The sequence below is a fragment of the Podarcis gaigeae genome (genome assembly GCF_964106915.1).
Source record: "Podarcis gaigeae genome assembly, chromosome: 2".
Classification (NCBI taxonomy): Eukaryota; Metazoa; Chordata; class Lepidosauria; order Squamata; family Lacertidae; genus Podarcis; species Podarcis gaigeae.
The window spans coordinates 4,242,121-4,258,526 of NC_139679.1; the positions used below are offsets into that span (position 1 = coordinate 4,242,121).

Genomic DNA, 16,406 nt, shown 5'->3' on the forward strand with positions numbered 1-16,406 from the left:
GATCGGAGAATTCTGCTTTCTTGCATGTAAAATATAATGGCAGGTTCGTCAATCCCTCTCTCCCCACCCTCCCGCCACCACAGAGCCCCCACCTGCGTCACCTTCCCTTGCTAGCCTGTTTCTCTCTCTTTCCCTCTCCAGCTGGGTGTTCAGGTGCTGTGAAATTGCCATAATTACTTGAACTTAGAGATAGTTTTATCGGCACTTCAGGATTTCTTACGTTCAACCCTTTTCTTTTCATTAAAGAACGCTGATGTTGGAAAAGGAAAGAGAATGAAAGCTAGACGGGAGGTGGGGGGGGGCAGCACTGGAGTTCAAAAGCGCCCAGCACTAACGAGCTCCAGGGAATTGTTGGCTGGGCCCTTAACAGGCTTGGAAACCAGACACAGAGAGAAGGAACCTTTTGTTCAGGGACAATGAGACTCAGGTGGGAGACGTCTGTGTGGGAGAAAGAAGGACCCAGGTCCCCAAGCCCACGGATGTCTCCATGCTGCCCCCTGCTGGCCAAGATCTGTTTGATTCCAGCTGCTACTTCACAACTGGTGTGTGCGTGTGAATGAGCAAACCTCAGTTGAATACACTGAATGTGGGATGCAGGGACTTCCAGAGAGCAGCTCCAATACTTAGCCATGCAATCTGTTTTTCATGCCACTGTTCCACCCTGGAATATGCAGATAGATATGCAGATAGTTCACAATCATGTCTCTGCCTATAATTCTGGACCTTCGCACACTTTTTCCTTGCGCCACCACTGCTTGGACATTAAATAAGAGTACTGATTCCATTGCAGTCAAATGCTAATATGCTACCCACCTATTCAGAGTTCACTCTCCCCTCCCACCCAATCCTATTAAAATGTATTACTGTATTTGACAAAATAATCTGGGCACACGTATGCCAGCAGAATTCTTCCAGCACTCGCCTTATCTCACAGCAGGGAGCTGCATCTGCTCAATGGCAACAGCTGGGCTTCAACTTAACCCTGGGCAGAAGCTACCTGCCAGATGGGTTGATGATGTCATTGATGATGCCCAAGCTGGGCCTGGCCTAGCAAAGACAGCACTGAGAGGCAACTTGCTTGGAGCAGATTCTCCAAAGCTCTCTCAAAATCCAGTCTTAATTGCATGAGGTTATTGCACACACACAATCAACCTCAAGGTTTGAGTATAAGCAGTATACTCCGTAGCAGCTATGCTTCCTGATTATCCTACCTCACTTGAATCCAGTTGTGATGGCCACATAGATTTTCTTGTGCTTCAGGATATTGACAAGTTGGAACATGTACAGAGGAGGGCAACCAAAATGATAAAGGGTCTGGAAACCAAGCCTTTTGAGAAATGGCTGAGGGAGTTGGGTAAGCTTAGCCTGGAGAAGAGAAGAGAAGAGAAGAGAAGAGAAGAGAAGAGAAGAGAAGAGAAGAGAAGAGAAGAGAGAGAGGATAGATTTTTGTTGTTTTTAGTCGTTTAGTCATGTCCGACTCTTCATGACCCCATGGACCAGAGCACACCAGGCACTCCTGTCTTCCACTGCCTCCCGCAGTTTGGTCAAACTCATGCTGGTAGCTTTGACAACACTATCCAACCATCTCGTCCTCTGTCGTCCCCTTCTCCTTGTGCCCTCCATCTTTCCCAACATCAGGGTCTTTTCCAAGGAGTCTTCTCTTCTCATGAGGTGGCCAAAGTATTGAAGCCTCAGCTTCAGGATCTGTCCTTCCAGTGAGCACTCAAGGGTGATTTCCTTAAGAATGAATAGGTTTGATCTTCTTGCAGCCCATGGGACTCTCAAGAGTCTCCTCCAGCACCATAACTCAAAAGCATCAATTCTTCAGTGATCAGCCTTCTTTATGGTCCAGCTCTCACTTCCATACATCGCTACTGGGAAAACCATAGCTTTAACTATACGGACCTTTGTTGGCAAGGTGATGTCTCTGCTTTCTAAGATGCTGTCTAGGTTTGTCATTGCTTTTCTCCCAAGAAGCAGGATAGATTAGCCATCTTCAAATATATCATGGATTGTCACATGGAAGAGGGAACAAGCTTGTTTTCTCCTGCTCCAGAGGGTAGGACCCAAAACAATGGCTTCAAGTTACAAGAAAGGAGATTCTGACTAAACATACGGAAGAACTTACTGGCAGTAAGAGCTGTTCGACAATGGAACGGTCTCCCTTAGGAGGTTGTGGACTGTCCTTCCTTGGAGGTTTTTAAGCAGAATTTGAAGGACCATCAGTCATGGACTCTTTAGCTGTGATTCCTGCATTTCAGGGGGTTGGACTCGATGACCCATGAGATCCCTTCCAGCTCTACAATTCTATGATTTTGTTTCAGCCTCACGGGAAAAAAGCATTCTGTGTTTGCACAATTCCCATAATCTCTGACTGATGCACTGTTTGAAACTGATGGGAGGTGAATTTCAGCGGTATCTGGAGAACCACTAGTTAGCAGTCCCTGTCCTCTAATCTTGCTAAAACCCACTGTATCATTTCAAATAATGATCTCATAAATGTATGTTATCTGATTTTATGTTCTTGTCACAACACTGCACAGTCACATTTTCATGGAAAAAACAAGCAGCAAAGCAGGCAGCCACGTCAATGATGGAACTATTTGTGCAGTTTTAAAGCTATGAACTCCATTACACAGTGTAAGCTTGAGTGGAACATCTGTGAGAGAGATTGTTTTTGTGAAGTCCCAGGTCTGCAGGACTCCCAAGGCAATGTGACTGAGCGCTGAACCATCCAAAGCCTTCACTGGAGGCAAGTCAGAGCAGCAAAGGAACCAGACTGCAAATCAAGCCAGACAGGACAGAAACATTCAAGACTTTGGCAACCTGTTGCCCTAAACCAGGAAATATACCAGATGGCAAAATTCTTCTGGACATTTTACAACATCTCTGCATGTTCCAGTCATTTGCCTAATCAGCAATATAGCTCCAGGTTTGCTTGCTGGTGTCATATAGCCTTTCCATATTGCACTCATTCTATGGGAAAGAACAACTGTCACGACAGTTCCTAATTGCCAACATCCCGTCACACTCCAGGGTGACCAAGGAACCAAACACAGAATAGGACCTATACCAACTAAGGGGTGGGGCTATGAAGTGATGTAGAAAAATTGGTGCTTGGTTCTTGCTGCCCAGTTCCCCAAGGGACTGGGCCCATGATCAGTCAGAGATGGAAGGATGGAAGCAGGATCCAGAGAAAGCAAGACAGATCTTTATTTTTCTGTTGCAACAGAGTTCCCTTCTCTCCTTGCAAGGACACCCCAAACAAAAGTGTCAAGGAACCTTTAAAGCCTTTTGAAATTGCCCAACCCCTTAGCCAGAGACCATCCAAAAAACATCAAACATACATCACAGAAGGAGGTAGTCTCCCACAGAAATTTGAAAGTGTTGCTTCTCTTCTGTCTGCCAGGATACTCAGATACTGGTCACTGATTGTGTTACCTGGACAGGTTTGCCGTTCTTTTTGATGGTAAATACTTAAGTTCCTGAATCTCCTATTTACAAACTTACACCTATTGTCAGTTTGCTCAGCTTAACAGAAACTTTCCCAACTGGATTTACAGTGTGTGTGTGGGAGGGGGATAAGCCCCCTACATTCAAGACGGTTTTATTAACTGGATTTGCAAGTGAAAAGACAATTGGAAAACCTTCCCCATTTCCTTCTGCCTACTGCAGAAGAATATTTGTGCTCATTTTCAAAATGACTTTTTGAGATTGTTCTGTTTGTGTGTCTGTTGTATGAGGGCACACTAAGTTTTTACTACAGCAGAGAGGGACAAGCGTCGTTCTTGTTTGCTCATGGAGTTCTGTTGGTGGTAATCAGGGGCCTTTTATTTTTTGTGGTTCAGGGGACCTGCCCCAGGGGCAAAAAGCAGGTTGACCAAAACCAACCCAGCTGTTGTCTACAGCTGGAGCTCTTTCCTTACTTTCCATACATCCAAATGGCTATCCGTCTCTGTTGGGGGCTGGGGAGTTCAAGCCTGTCCTTTAGGGCAAACCCCACCCAAAATTGCTGCCATGAACCGGCAGTGGAGATTCAAAACATCTCCTGTGTAGAACTCTGCAGACATTGGCTGCACACAAGCCATGCATTTAAAACACATCACTTTCCTCAAAGAATCCTGGGAACTGTAGTTTACCCTCCAAAGAGCTAGAATGCCCAGCACCCTTAACAAACTATAGTTCCCAGGATTCTTTGCATGAAGCTATGTGCTTTAAAGGCAAAGGACCTTCTCGGTAGTGGCACCCTCCCTGTGGAACACCCTTCAGATCTCAAGGAAATAAACAGCTGACTTTTAGAAGACATCTGATGGCAGCCATTTTTAGGGAAGTTTTTAATGTTTGATGTTTTATCTTGTTTTTACTATTCTGCTCCGAAAATTTTTACACATCACTTGGGAAGATAGACTACCGTAATATCAGTGTATTGGAAAAAGCAAAGATCACCAGTGTTGAAGCAAAGCAAATGATTCTCCAACATCAACTTCGTTGAACTGGTCATGCGGTGCAGATGCCTGATGATTGTCTTCCAAATCAACTCCTCTATTCCGAACTTAAAAATGGAAAGCGTAATGTTGGTGGTCAACAAAAGGGGTTTAAAGACTGTCTCGAGGCAAATCTAAAAAAATGTAGTATAAACACTGACAACTGGGAAACACTGGCCTGCGAGCGCTCCAGTTGGAGAACAGTCTTTACCAAAGGTGTCATGGGCTTTGAAGACACTCGAACTCAGAACGCAAGGGAGAAACATGCTAAGAGGAAGGCATGCTTGGCAAATCCACACCGGGATCAACTCCTGCCCAGAAACCATTGTCCCCACTGTGGAAGGATGTGTGGGTCCAGAATTGGCCTCCACAGTCACTTACAGACTCATTGTTAAAACCGTGTTTATGGATGACAATATTAACAATCTTACTCGGCTACGAGTGATCACCAAAGAAGAAGAAGAGGAGTGACTGGGGAAACCTAACACATGGGCAGGGTATAAATTATTATTATTATTATTATTATTAGTCTGGTGTGTTTGCAGATTTTCTCCATACCTGCCTTTCACACACACACACACACACGAAGAATAGCATACTGTATATTGTGCTAGTCCAGAGACCATAGCAGAATAAAGTAACAAGACTTCCAAGAAGTTGCAGGAACTGCAGTTAAAATTAGGACGTGAAAACTATATACATGTCATTGAAGTAAACAGAGCTTTGCATGCACACAGTGTGTGTGTGTGTGTGAGAGAGAGAGAGAGAGAGAGAGAGAGAGAGACGGACACACGTTTATTACTTTCCTTTAAACTGAGAGAGAGAGAGAGAGAGAGAGAGAGAGAGAGAGAGAGAGAGAGAGAGAGAGCGAGCGCAGCGGCCAAGGGGCTGGAGAAAGCGCCGCCTCCTCGCGTCCCCTGCGGCCAGCCGGCCCCCAGCCCCGGCAAGGCAATCCGGGGTGGGCTGCAACAAACAGGCCCCTCGGGGAGCCGCTCGGGGATTGTGTGAAGGCTGCAATTTGCCGGCAATAAGATTACAAGAAGGTATAACAAAGCTGGCTAATTTAATTAGGCTCCTGATCGCAGAAAGATTAAAGATGTGACAGACTGGCTGAGCGTGGAGAGAGCCCGCGCGCTGGGATGGAGGAGGGAGAAGGAGAGAATTCTCTTCCCAGGCCGACGAGCAAGAGGCGCGGGACTCCGGGCAAAGCCGGGGGAAACCAGGAGAGCCGGGCTGGTCCGAGCAAGGGGGCAGGAGAAGGCGCCCAGCAGCCGGGAAGGGGCTTCTCCGCCGGCCTCCCCGCATTTCTCTATCAAAACGACCCCCCCCCGCCGCCGCCATCAAAGGGAAGTGGGAGCAGGCCTCCATTTAAGCCTCCCCCCACACCTGCCAGACTTCAATCCCAGCTCTTGCTCAGAGGAGCCTTCCTGAGGGGGGGGGGACACAGGAAACCATGCACTGCGGGGGACGAGTAGGGGGGTGATTAATGCAGTGCCCATGGGCACCATTGCACCCATCAATATTTGCTTGGGCGCCCATGCAAGGTTGCCAGGAGCCCGCCAGATTTTCCTGTTCACTTTGGATGGCAGCCTCTGCTTGCCTCCATTCTGGGCAGGAGGAGAGAAAAGGGATCCTCACAGGCTGAGGGGCAGCACTGCCAAGCACGGGGCCTATCCTTTTGCTTTATCTACAGTATAAAGTGGTGCTGAGCCTCTTGGGCTTGCTGATCAGAAGGTTGGTGGTTCAAATCCCTGTGACAGGGTGAGCTCCTGTTGCTCGGTCCCTGCTCCTGCCCATCTAGCAGTTCGAAAGCATGCCAGTGCAAGTAGATAAATAGGTACCGCTCCGGCGGGAAGGTAAACGGCCTTTCCGTGCGCTGCTCTGGTTCGCCAGAAGCGGCTTAGTCATGCTGACCACATGACCCAGAAAAACTGTCTGTGGACAAACGCCAGCTCCCTCGGCCAGTAAAGCGAGATGAGTGCCGCAACCCCAGAGTCCTTCGTGACTGGACTTAACTGTCAGGGGTCCTTTACCTTTTCTTTTCTTTTTCTTTTTTACAGTATTAAGCAGTCTGTAGGCACCAGTGTAAGATTTAATTTGAGAGCAACTCCTACAAATTCAAGGGGATCCATTTTAATTCTGCCATATCTGACTTTTGGTCAGACACCTGTGGAAAATCTGTGTGTGAGCGCGCACGTCCTGGGAGTGCAACAGAGGAGTGGAGATTGGTTCTGATTATTATTAGTAGTAGTATTACTACTTGCAGTAGTATTGTCCATTCACCAGCAGGGCAGGATATATCAATTAAAAATTCAGTATCAAAAACTGTTGAAAGCAAATTAGTCAGGGGAAGATGGTGGCCCTTTGGTGGCCCTTCCACAGCCAGGACTGGCCCACCCATGAGACAAGGTAAAGCGACCACCTCAGGCGGAAGGATTCACTGGGGCAGCAGATCCTGATGTAGATCTTTATTCCCTCGCTTGTTCCTGATGTAGGTCTTCACTCACCCCTTCTACCCTGACGGAGAGGGGGGCACCATTTTGTGGTTCACCTCAAAATGTCCTGTCTACAGCATTCCAAAGGTGCCCACACGCCCCAAAAGTATTGGCAGCACCACCTCCCGCTACATGGAGTGTTAAGAAGCACACTGCTTTGCTAGTTGTTTATGAGGGAAGCAGGGGGAGTGGGAAGCAGTGCCCACGGGGACTGGTAGGGTGGAAAGCAGGTGGTGCCCGCGCCATGGACAGGCAGAGCCAACTAGTTCACAGAGGTTGAATTATAGAATCGGAAGGGACCGCGAGGACCAGCTAGTCCAACTCCCTGCAATGCAGGAATCTTTCACCCAACCTGGGGCTCAAACCCACAACCCTGAGATTAAAAGTCTTATGCTCTACCAACTGAGTTCTAGCTTTGTCTTTATCCATCCTCAGCTGTTGAGTTGTACAATGTCAACACTGGCAGAGGCGGAGAAAGGTGGGTGTGGTCCACCCCAGGAGCCATCCCTGGGGGGGGGGGGTGACATCCCACCCCACCCCCAATGCTTATTGTGGGCGGCAAATGCCCCTGGCATGCTCACCCCACCCCCGCGGGCAGTTTGCCCTGCCCCCAGGTGCACACCGCTCCTGGTGCCAGAGTATCACGTTCCACCTCTGAACACTGGGACTAAGGAAGAGGAAACTGACAGGCCACTCCCAGGTCACTTGTAAGAAATGAGACAAGCTGGCTGGCTGGCTGGCTGGGGGGGGGGGGCAGTGCCCCATTTGCCCTAATAGACTAGCCTCCCCTGGCAAGGGAGAATTCCAGTTTTACCTTATAGGAGCTGCAGGAGGATGGGCAAGAAAATGGTGTGGGGGGATGTGGTTGAATTGTCTTCCACTATATGACTTTATTTATTGTGACATTGTGGCTCCAAGAGCAGCAACGCTGGCAGTTTTCAAAGGTGTATGCAACACCTCTGGTCTACCTTGGCCTGGGTTTAAAGAGGTCCCCTGTGGGTGGATCTCCTTCATGAACCAACCTCAGACTCACAAAGGGTGGTGGTGTGTGGAGTTTGGCTCAAAAGAAATGGGTTTTTGATGCCATCTAGTGGCTGGAAGGTAGAATACCTGATATTGGTTTCAAAATAAGCTGTTCAGTACAGTTCACCACTCTCTTCCTCTGGAGGATCCCCCCCCCCAAAGGATCCCATCTCACTTTGCACCACAGGAGGTGGCAATGAGATGCCTGGCCAGATCCAGAGGAGAGTGAGGTAGGAAGATGCTGGAAAGGGTGCCATTGGCAAGGGCTGTGGAAGCTGGACAAAACCTTCAAACATTACATGGTCTTTTCTCTCACACTTCTCCCCCCCCCCTTTTACTCACACAGCATAAGTAAAGGACACCATGCTGCCTAGAGAATGATGAAGCTGCCCTTTCATTGCACCAGCAAGAGCTGAAAGGGGGATGTTCCTTTCAATGAGAATTAAGCTTGGCTTCTTGGCATTAGCCATCGGCTCTTTGCTATACTCTCAGTTTGGGTGCCTTCTGGCCCCTCGTGGTCTCTTGCTGGGTCTCCCTGCCAGAACCCAGAGAAGCAAGCGACACCACTCGAATGTCCCTTAACACTCACCCACACCCAAAAAAGACTGTTAATAGTGGCTGGGCAACTTTGTTTTTGTTAGGGAGATGGCTTGTCAGTTTCAGGTACATGTTTCTTCAAAAGGAGCTAATGACTAGGAAATAATTGGGACATTCTTAAGTGTTCTGACGGGGACATGGGTGGTGCTGTGGGTTAAACCACAGAGCCTAGGACTTGCCAATCAGAAGGTCAGTGGTTTGAATCCCCACGATGGGGTGAGCTCCCGTTGCTTGGTCCCAGCTCCTGCCAACCTAGCAGTTCAAAAACACATCAAAGTGCAAGTGGATAGTGCTCTGGCAGGAAGGTAAACGGTGTTTCCGTGCGCTGCTCTGGTTCGCCAGAAGCGGCTTAGTCATGCTGGCCACATGACCTGGAAGCTGTATGCCGGTTCCCTCAGGCAATAAAGCGAGATGAGCGCCGCAACCCCAGAGTTGGCCACGATTGGACCTAATGGTCAGGGGTCCCTTTACCTTTACCTTAAGTGTTCTGAATGGGAGAGGTGGTGACACACCCCTTCTCCAGCCAAGGGGAGGGGGCTGACGTGGAGAGGCTGGAAACAGCTGTTCTGGAAGAGAGTGAGATTTAGGTGAAGGTTGAATGCACCTTGAGAGTACAAGATGCCACTTTCTGGAGGTCTGATGTGATCAGTGTCAGTCAGAGGGGCTCAGGAAGGCTCTTTGGCTTAGGCCTCAAGCTCAAGGGACAGAGACTCAAACCTGTTACATTTTCTTTGCATCTGATAAGTTTTGCCATTTGTTTTACACATATTAAATGAAAATGTGATTTACGCTCTCTGTACCTGTCAGGGAGAGCCTGGATCAGGCATAGGCAAACTCTGCCCTCCAGATGTTTTGGGACTACAACTCCCATCATCCCTGACCACTGATCCTGTTAGCTAGGGATGATGGGAGTTGTAGTCCCAAAACATCTGGAGGGCAGAGTTTGCCTATGCCTGGCCTGGATGTTAGTGAGCTGATGTGAATCTGCTGCCTGGCAGGAGAATACATGCCACTCGCCTCCACTTATGCCCTTGCTGGTTTGTGTTTGTTTTTTTAAGGCAAGTAGTGCAAGCAGACCCATCAAAGCCTCCATTGCTCCCTCCTCCAAAGAAAGCCCAACCTTGGCAGCTCTGCCCCTTGAACATCTCATCACTGCCAGGGATGTGGGAGAAATCTGGTTTGGTTCCCATTTCCTGAAACAATGAGCAAACCAAAATGCAGTTATCCACTGACATTTACAGCTCTATGAATTTTGCAATGCAGTCCCCACCCCCCACCCCTGATACACTAGGGAGAAGGTGCACACGAAAATGCACATATTAGCAAAAGTAACATGCAACAATACATTATATTAGGGAAAAGTCCCATCATTCAGCCCTGACACTGAGGTCCAGCTCCGAGGGCCTTCTCGGCAGTGGCACCCTCCTTTCAGATGTCAAGGAGACGAATAATTATATAACCTTTAGAAGACACCTAAGGGCAGCCCTGTTCAGGGAAGTTTTTAATGTTTGACGTTCTATTGTGTTTTAATTTGTTGGAAGCCACCTAGAGTGACTGGCGTAACCCAATCAAATGGGCGGCATATAAATTATTAAATATATAATATAACATTACAGTAGTTATTACTAAGCAGGGCACTTGCACTCATGGGGGGATTCCTGTTGAAGTTTAGTGACTGGGCTTTCCTCAGTTACCTGCTCTGTTTAACCTCCATGGACCTGCTAAAGGAGAGGCAACCTCATCTGGAGGCTCAACATTTATTCCTGAACTGCACAGTTCAAGGAGGCTGCTGCTAACAGAAGGGGAAAGGAGTTCCAAAGAGGGTAAAGGAAGGCAATACACTGACAGCACTTAAACATTTCCCAGACATAAAAGGAGGAAGAGAGGGAGCAATTACTTGCCACATCTAGTACTGTATAAGAGCAAAGCACAGTTTGCAGGGCAGGGCAGGGCAGGAGACTTAGGTTCAATAGTTGGGGGAAATTGCTAACTATCAGCATAGCTCAGTGATGGACTCCACCTGGACTATAGAAGGAAATAATTTGTTGGGTGACAGATATCTTGCCCTAGGTGCATGGGTTGTTGGGCTGTTTGAACCACTGGTTCCCCCCTCAATATCATTCCATTAGCCTCCATCTCTCAGCAGCTCACATGTTCACCAAGGTGGGAATTACTTTAGCAAGTTCTGCAACAGATGTGGGCAAGCATTTGCCATGCCAAAGGTTGCACCCATCATACCTCACCATTGGCTATGCTTCTCAAGGCTGATGGGAGCTGTAGTGCAGCAACCTTTGGAGGGCCCCAAATCCTCCATCCCTGTTCTACAAGCTGGCTTTAGAAAACCATGAGGTAGGGCCAGCGGGATTTGGTGGTGCAGTAAAGAATCTTTATGCCAACTGTGCCAGATGTCATTGGACTACAGCTTCCATCAACCAAACCCATAGGGTCATGCCGACTGGGGCTGATGGGAGCTGGAGCCCAAAAACATTTGGAAGGCATTGTGCTGGCCGTCCCCTAGAGCAGACATGTCCAGCTCCCAAGAGACTGCCATCTACTCCCAGTATAAAAAAACTGGCAGTCATTAGAGGGAGGAGGGGCGTGCATGGGTGTGTGGAAGGGGAGGATTGCCCATAGTTGTTGAGCTTTTTTTTGGGGGGGGGGGGTATACCATAAATTGCTCACAGAAAACTCTGGTGCTAACAAACGCACACAGTGCTAAAGCCAATTAACAACTCAACAATCGTCGTCAAAATAGCACACAATTGGCGCAAAGGAAAGACAGAGCGAGGGGGTGGGGCGGAAACATTATTGCAGCAGTTTTTTCAATGAGAAGATCTAAAAGCATCCCATGATCAACTGCAATCTCCAGTTGATCCACCGGTTGGACATTGCTGCCCTACAACAGTCTCAAAGACCCCATTATTTCATCCACACCCTTTCTGTTCTCTCCCAGCCTCAAAAAGCCAGCTTGCCTGTACACCAGGATGAAGTAGCTGCCCAGTGCTTAGATTTAGCGGATGAACAGGGTTGGGACCAGGAGTGAAAGGGGAGTGGGAAGTCAGAACTTCCTATTAAAATTATATTTATGATGCTTTTGCCTTAAGACTCTCAATGCAGAATAATGGGGTACAGACAAAATATCCGTGCATGCTCACCCCAGTGATCAGACACTTCACACCAGGTTGGGAGTTATCAGGCTGAAAGCAGAGTATATTTAGAAGGCAGGAGAGGGAGAGAGGATCCAAAAGGTTTGAGAAGCATCATTCTAAACCTGAGATGCCAAATCCTGAAGGGCACTAGTGCCCCCTTGAGGTATAAAAATCATATGATTTTTTGTTGCCAAACTTTTCTTCCTGACTCTCCTGTTTGACCCTAGCAGCAATTCAGACACCACAAGTGGACAGGCAGCACCTGTTCGCTTAGGATCAAGCAGCAGAAACCCCCTATTCCACCCTCCCGCCTCCCCAAATGTTTGCTCCATCCATGAATTTTCCAATGACTTAACTGTGAATCAACAAATTCAGCTGCACCTGTCTCATGGCCCCATATATGGTAGCCACTAGGGCAATGCTCCAGTTCCCAGCGATGCTCTCAGGTTTCACATTCCAGTCAGGGACATGGCCTCTGGCTTGACTGTTTCCACTAGGCAAGAAGAAGTACATTTTCTGCTGAAAATAGATCCAATTTAGAGAGAGGAGGAGGGAGTCTAGATTTCATGCAACTCCACTCCCAGCATGATAAAATGCTAGAGCTGTTTTCCAGAACTTGTCACAACTGTCTTCCCAAATAGCTTTTTGCCACATAGAACCTTATTCACTCAAAGGCTTCAGGGGGCCAACTTCATGGTGCCTGCATTTGCAGGAAGATTGCACTGTGGTGCACAAAATGCTGTGCCCGAGGGGTTCACAGAATGTGCCAAAGTCAAATTCTGCAGCCCGAATCAATTATGCAAATCACTCTGTTTGTTTACACTTTTCACAGGTTTTATTCTACTTCTATGAATAAAGCATACTTTGTGCCATGGCAACTGGAACTCCTGTTCAGTCCCATCCCGTTTGAGATTCCACTAGTCTTTTGACCAGCCATTTTCAATTTTGTCTCCAGTGGCTTGTGGATTAGAAAGCTGCTTAAAAAACACAGAATGCTGAGATTCTCAGAATACTAAATTCCGCATCAGATACCAAATTCCCCATTTGTGCTGTGCAATGACACACAGGGAGACTTGTATGATAGCCTTGTACCTGCCACTAACAGACACAAATCCCTGGGCAGATGTTTCAAATATGTCCAAAACAATGGCTTCTCATCGCCTGCCCTCATCTTATCATTTGAGATCAAATGAGACAAGAGACGGGTAAGGTGGTGTAGACACTGAGTTATGCTTGTATTAGGGACCAAAAAAACATGTTTGATTTCATGTTACCTTATCTAGCCCAACTCCATCATTCCCACTTTGAATTGCTCCTCACAGATACAAACCTGAAAGGTTCTGGGACAGACAGCTGGAGGTGTATATTCAAAAGCACTTAGCACCCACAATATACATTTATGTTTCATTGCTCTAGCCATCTTGATCAGAGGACTATGCCAACACTTCCTGCACACATATCCTGACAAGTGCATATTAACCCTATTTGCGAACTTCTCTTCCTTGCTCAAACAGGACTCAACTTGAGCTCTGAGTGAAGCTGAAATGTAGCTGGTAACACAAATCATTTGGCGCAAAAATCACTTGGAGTTCATAAAGCTGTAAAGAAGGTAAAATGAACAAGAGACAAAGGCTGCTATCGTAATCCCACTTACCTGGGGGTAAACTGCATTGAATTCAGTGGGATTTACTTCTAGGTAGACATGGTCAGGATTGTGCTGCAAGTACCTAGCCCTGCTTTGTTCTCCTTTTCACTCCCCCCACCCCCACCTACACTTATCTGAAACTGCAAAGTGCCCATTTTGGGGACACAGGAAGTAGACAACTTCCTATGCTTTAAACACAGTATTGGGGAACACAGTATTGGGATCTCCTGCTGGATCAGGCCAAAGGCCCATCTGGTCCAGCATTCCTGTTCTCACAGTGGCCAACCAGATGCCTAAGGAAGGGCCACAAGCAGCACATGAGCCATTATGGCTAATAGCCATTGATTGCCTTAACCTCCCTCCCTTGTCTAATCCTCTTTTCAAGCTCTCCAAGTTTGTGGCTGCCACTGCTTATAGGGGGAGCGTATTCCACAGTTTGGCTATGTGAAGAAGTATTTTCTTTTGTCTGTCCTGAACTTCCAGCATTCAGCTTCACTGGATATCTGTGAGTTCTAGAGTTAAGAGAGAGGGAGAAAAACTTCTCTCTTTCAGGCTATCAGGATAATGGACATCAGCAGATGCAATGAAGGGCACCAAAATGTGTGTGTGTGTGTTGTATGTAAATGTGGGTGTCAGCTAAGCATGCTTTGGAGCCTGTTGATTCCTTAGCGTGCTTTGGCACATGTGATCAACTGTGAGTAAATGAGACTGAGGAAGTGGGCTATTGCAAGCTTGCATGGTCTCTCATGAAACCAAATGTTGAGTGCCTCCTCAGTGTGCAGGTGTGAAAGTAAGCCCCGTACACCATAACGGCACATGAGAATGTGTGCACAAATAAACTTTGTCTGTGTTCCATGTGAGCAGGCAGCAGGCTTTCGTGAAATGAGTGCAATTGCACCAAGAGTATCAGCAGATTGCATACCACAAATGAGCTGACTCCTCATAACAAGCCTAGTCATCAAATACTATCTGTAACTTTCTCAGCAACCCTAAATCCTGGCAATATCTCAGAGCAGGACAGGCTCAATTTATGTAGTATCCTCACTACCCTTGTGTCATTGTTCTCCAGTAATCTTGAAAACAGTCTTCTCTGTCATGCAAGGAATTGGACTTTCACTAAGGCAGATTCAGATGTACAAATAAGAGCTCCCAGACCACCTTCTGGGGCCTCTCTCCCACTAAGAGATTCAGGAATTCCAGATGAGCATGTAAGTGCATACCTCTGTGGAGAAGGTGCACATGTGGCCAGTTCAGATATTATAATGCAAGCATGGAAAAAGAAGAATGGGAGCATTACATGTGGGCCCTTTGTTGCTTTATTCTCATAGCATCCAAAGGGCTCGATTCAGCATGGACTCTTAGGCTTTCTGAGCCACCTCAAAGTGCACAAGGATCATAGAAACAGGCAATGCTCTTTTTCCATAACATGCAGCTTTCCCACTTTGCTGTGGCCAAGTTATTAGTCACCTTGCATGCCCCCTCCCCCAGAAAGAAAGCCATAGCACTGACTGTGTATAGAGAAATGCATGTATATACATGTAAAGAAATTCAGTTGTCTAGAACATCTAGCCTCCCTCATAAGCAGACCAGAAGGTGCCTAAAAGGGAACAATCTAAAAAGATTCAGTTTCACAACAGCAGGGAAATGGAAGAAAAGGATAATGGGAGAGGTATATCATTTCAACATAACTGGAGCTGATTAGCCCAACCGAGAAAATCAGGTCACTTCATTGGACGCTGACCCCAAGTCCTGCAGCTTTATGCTAAAGTAGGTAAGCAGGCTACTGAGGGGTAGAGAGTGATAACATATATAGGCAAAACATAACAAAATCTAAGCAATCCAAATAATGGTGGGAGTTGCACCACCCCCAGCAAAGGGACAGCCATTTGTCTCCAAGTAAACACACACACACAAGCTTTGCGCCACCTGCAGGAGACAGCAGCAAATGCCACTTGTCTAGTCTGGCAGTCAATATGAACTATCAGTATCGACTTCCTTTGCAGACAGGAAGCAGAACAGCTTTGTCCGCATCCCAGCACCTCTGTGGCTTACATCATCAGTGGATTAATGGCTAAACACATTCTGGAATCTGCCACCACCACCAGAGTCCAAGAGGAGAGCCAAGGGCCCCCCTGCCCAAAGGTGACAAAATTATGTGCTCCTCGTCTTGTATCCTAGCTCAGAGATACAGGTCCTGGTGGAATATCTTCACTGGGAGCCACACAGGCACTCGCAGAACCCAGCTCCATTGCAGGGAGTCCTTGGTAGCTGAGAATCTCTTTCCAAAGAAAAACCTGGCCTTCGGCTCTGGCCATGAAACCCATAAATGCCAGGGCTGGGTCTCAGATCTCCTGCAGGAAGTCGACAGGGAAGAGCCCCACCTTGCGGCCAGTGTAGACTTTCACGTACCCATTCAGCTCCTCACCTTTCTGCACCACAATCTATTGCAGGATGAAGGAGGAAAGGGGAACAGGTAAGAATCAAAGCCAGATTGCTATGTCACATGCTATTATACCGTTGCCACCTCTCCCAGAGAGAGTGAAAACAGCCATTGCTCATTTCTGTAGGTCTGAGTACCTTTAAAAGCAGCCACAGAGCAGCATGTAAGGCTTTGCTCTAAGCTAATACAATACACAAACAAACAGGTGTTGTCGTGGGCCTTAGAACCAGCCGGGTAAAGGCTTAAGACCCTGGATCTGGAGCATCCAGCTAGTGTCAAATTCTGTGCCTGGACTGTTGAGGCCACATAACTCCAGTGCTGGAAATCTTGCACTGGCCGTTCATACACTACCAGACCTGGTTCAAGATTTGTGTGTTCCTGTACAACTTGGGTCCAGGATACCTTAAGAAATGCCTGACTCCTTAGCTCCCTCAGATGTCCAGAAAAGTCACTGTTAGTGGTCCCCTAGGGCTCAGATGCACAGCTTGTAAATACCAGGGTCCATGTGTTCAGTCTTGTGGACCCCATTTTGTGGATGAGATTAGATAGGCAATAAAGCTGAACAAATAAGAT

At 47.4% G+C, this 16,406-nt stretch overlaps 1 protein-coding gene across 4 annotated transcripts in view; it reads right to left on the minus strand.

The window, feature by feature from the left end:
- Window positions 1–12,560: 12,560 nt before the first annotated feature.
- Window positions 12,561–16,406, minus strand: part of STAC3 (SH3 and cysteine rich domain 3) — a 32,121-nt gene continuing 28,275 nt past the window's right edge. For all 4 annotated transcript variants that reach the window (XM_083729241.1, XM_083729243.1, XM_083729244.1 and 1 more), the window contains exon 12: window positions 12,561–15,834. In XM_083729241.1, the coding sequence (XP_083585367.1) occupies window positions 15,736–15,834 (99 nt within the window). In that variant the 3' untranslated portion in view covers window positions 12,561–15,735. The remainder of the gene's footprint in view (window positions 15,835–16,406) is intronic.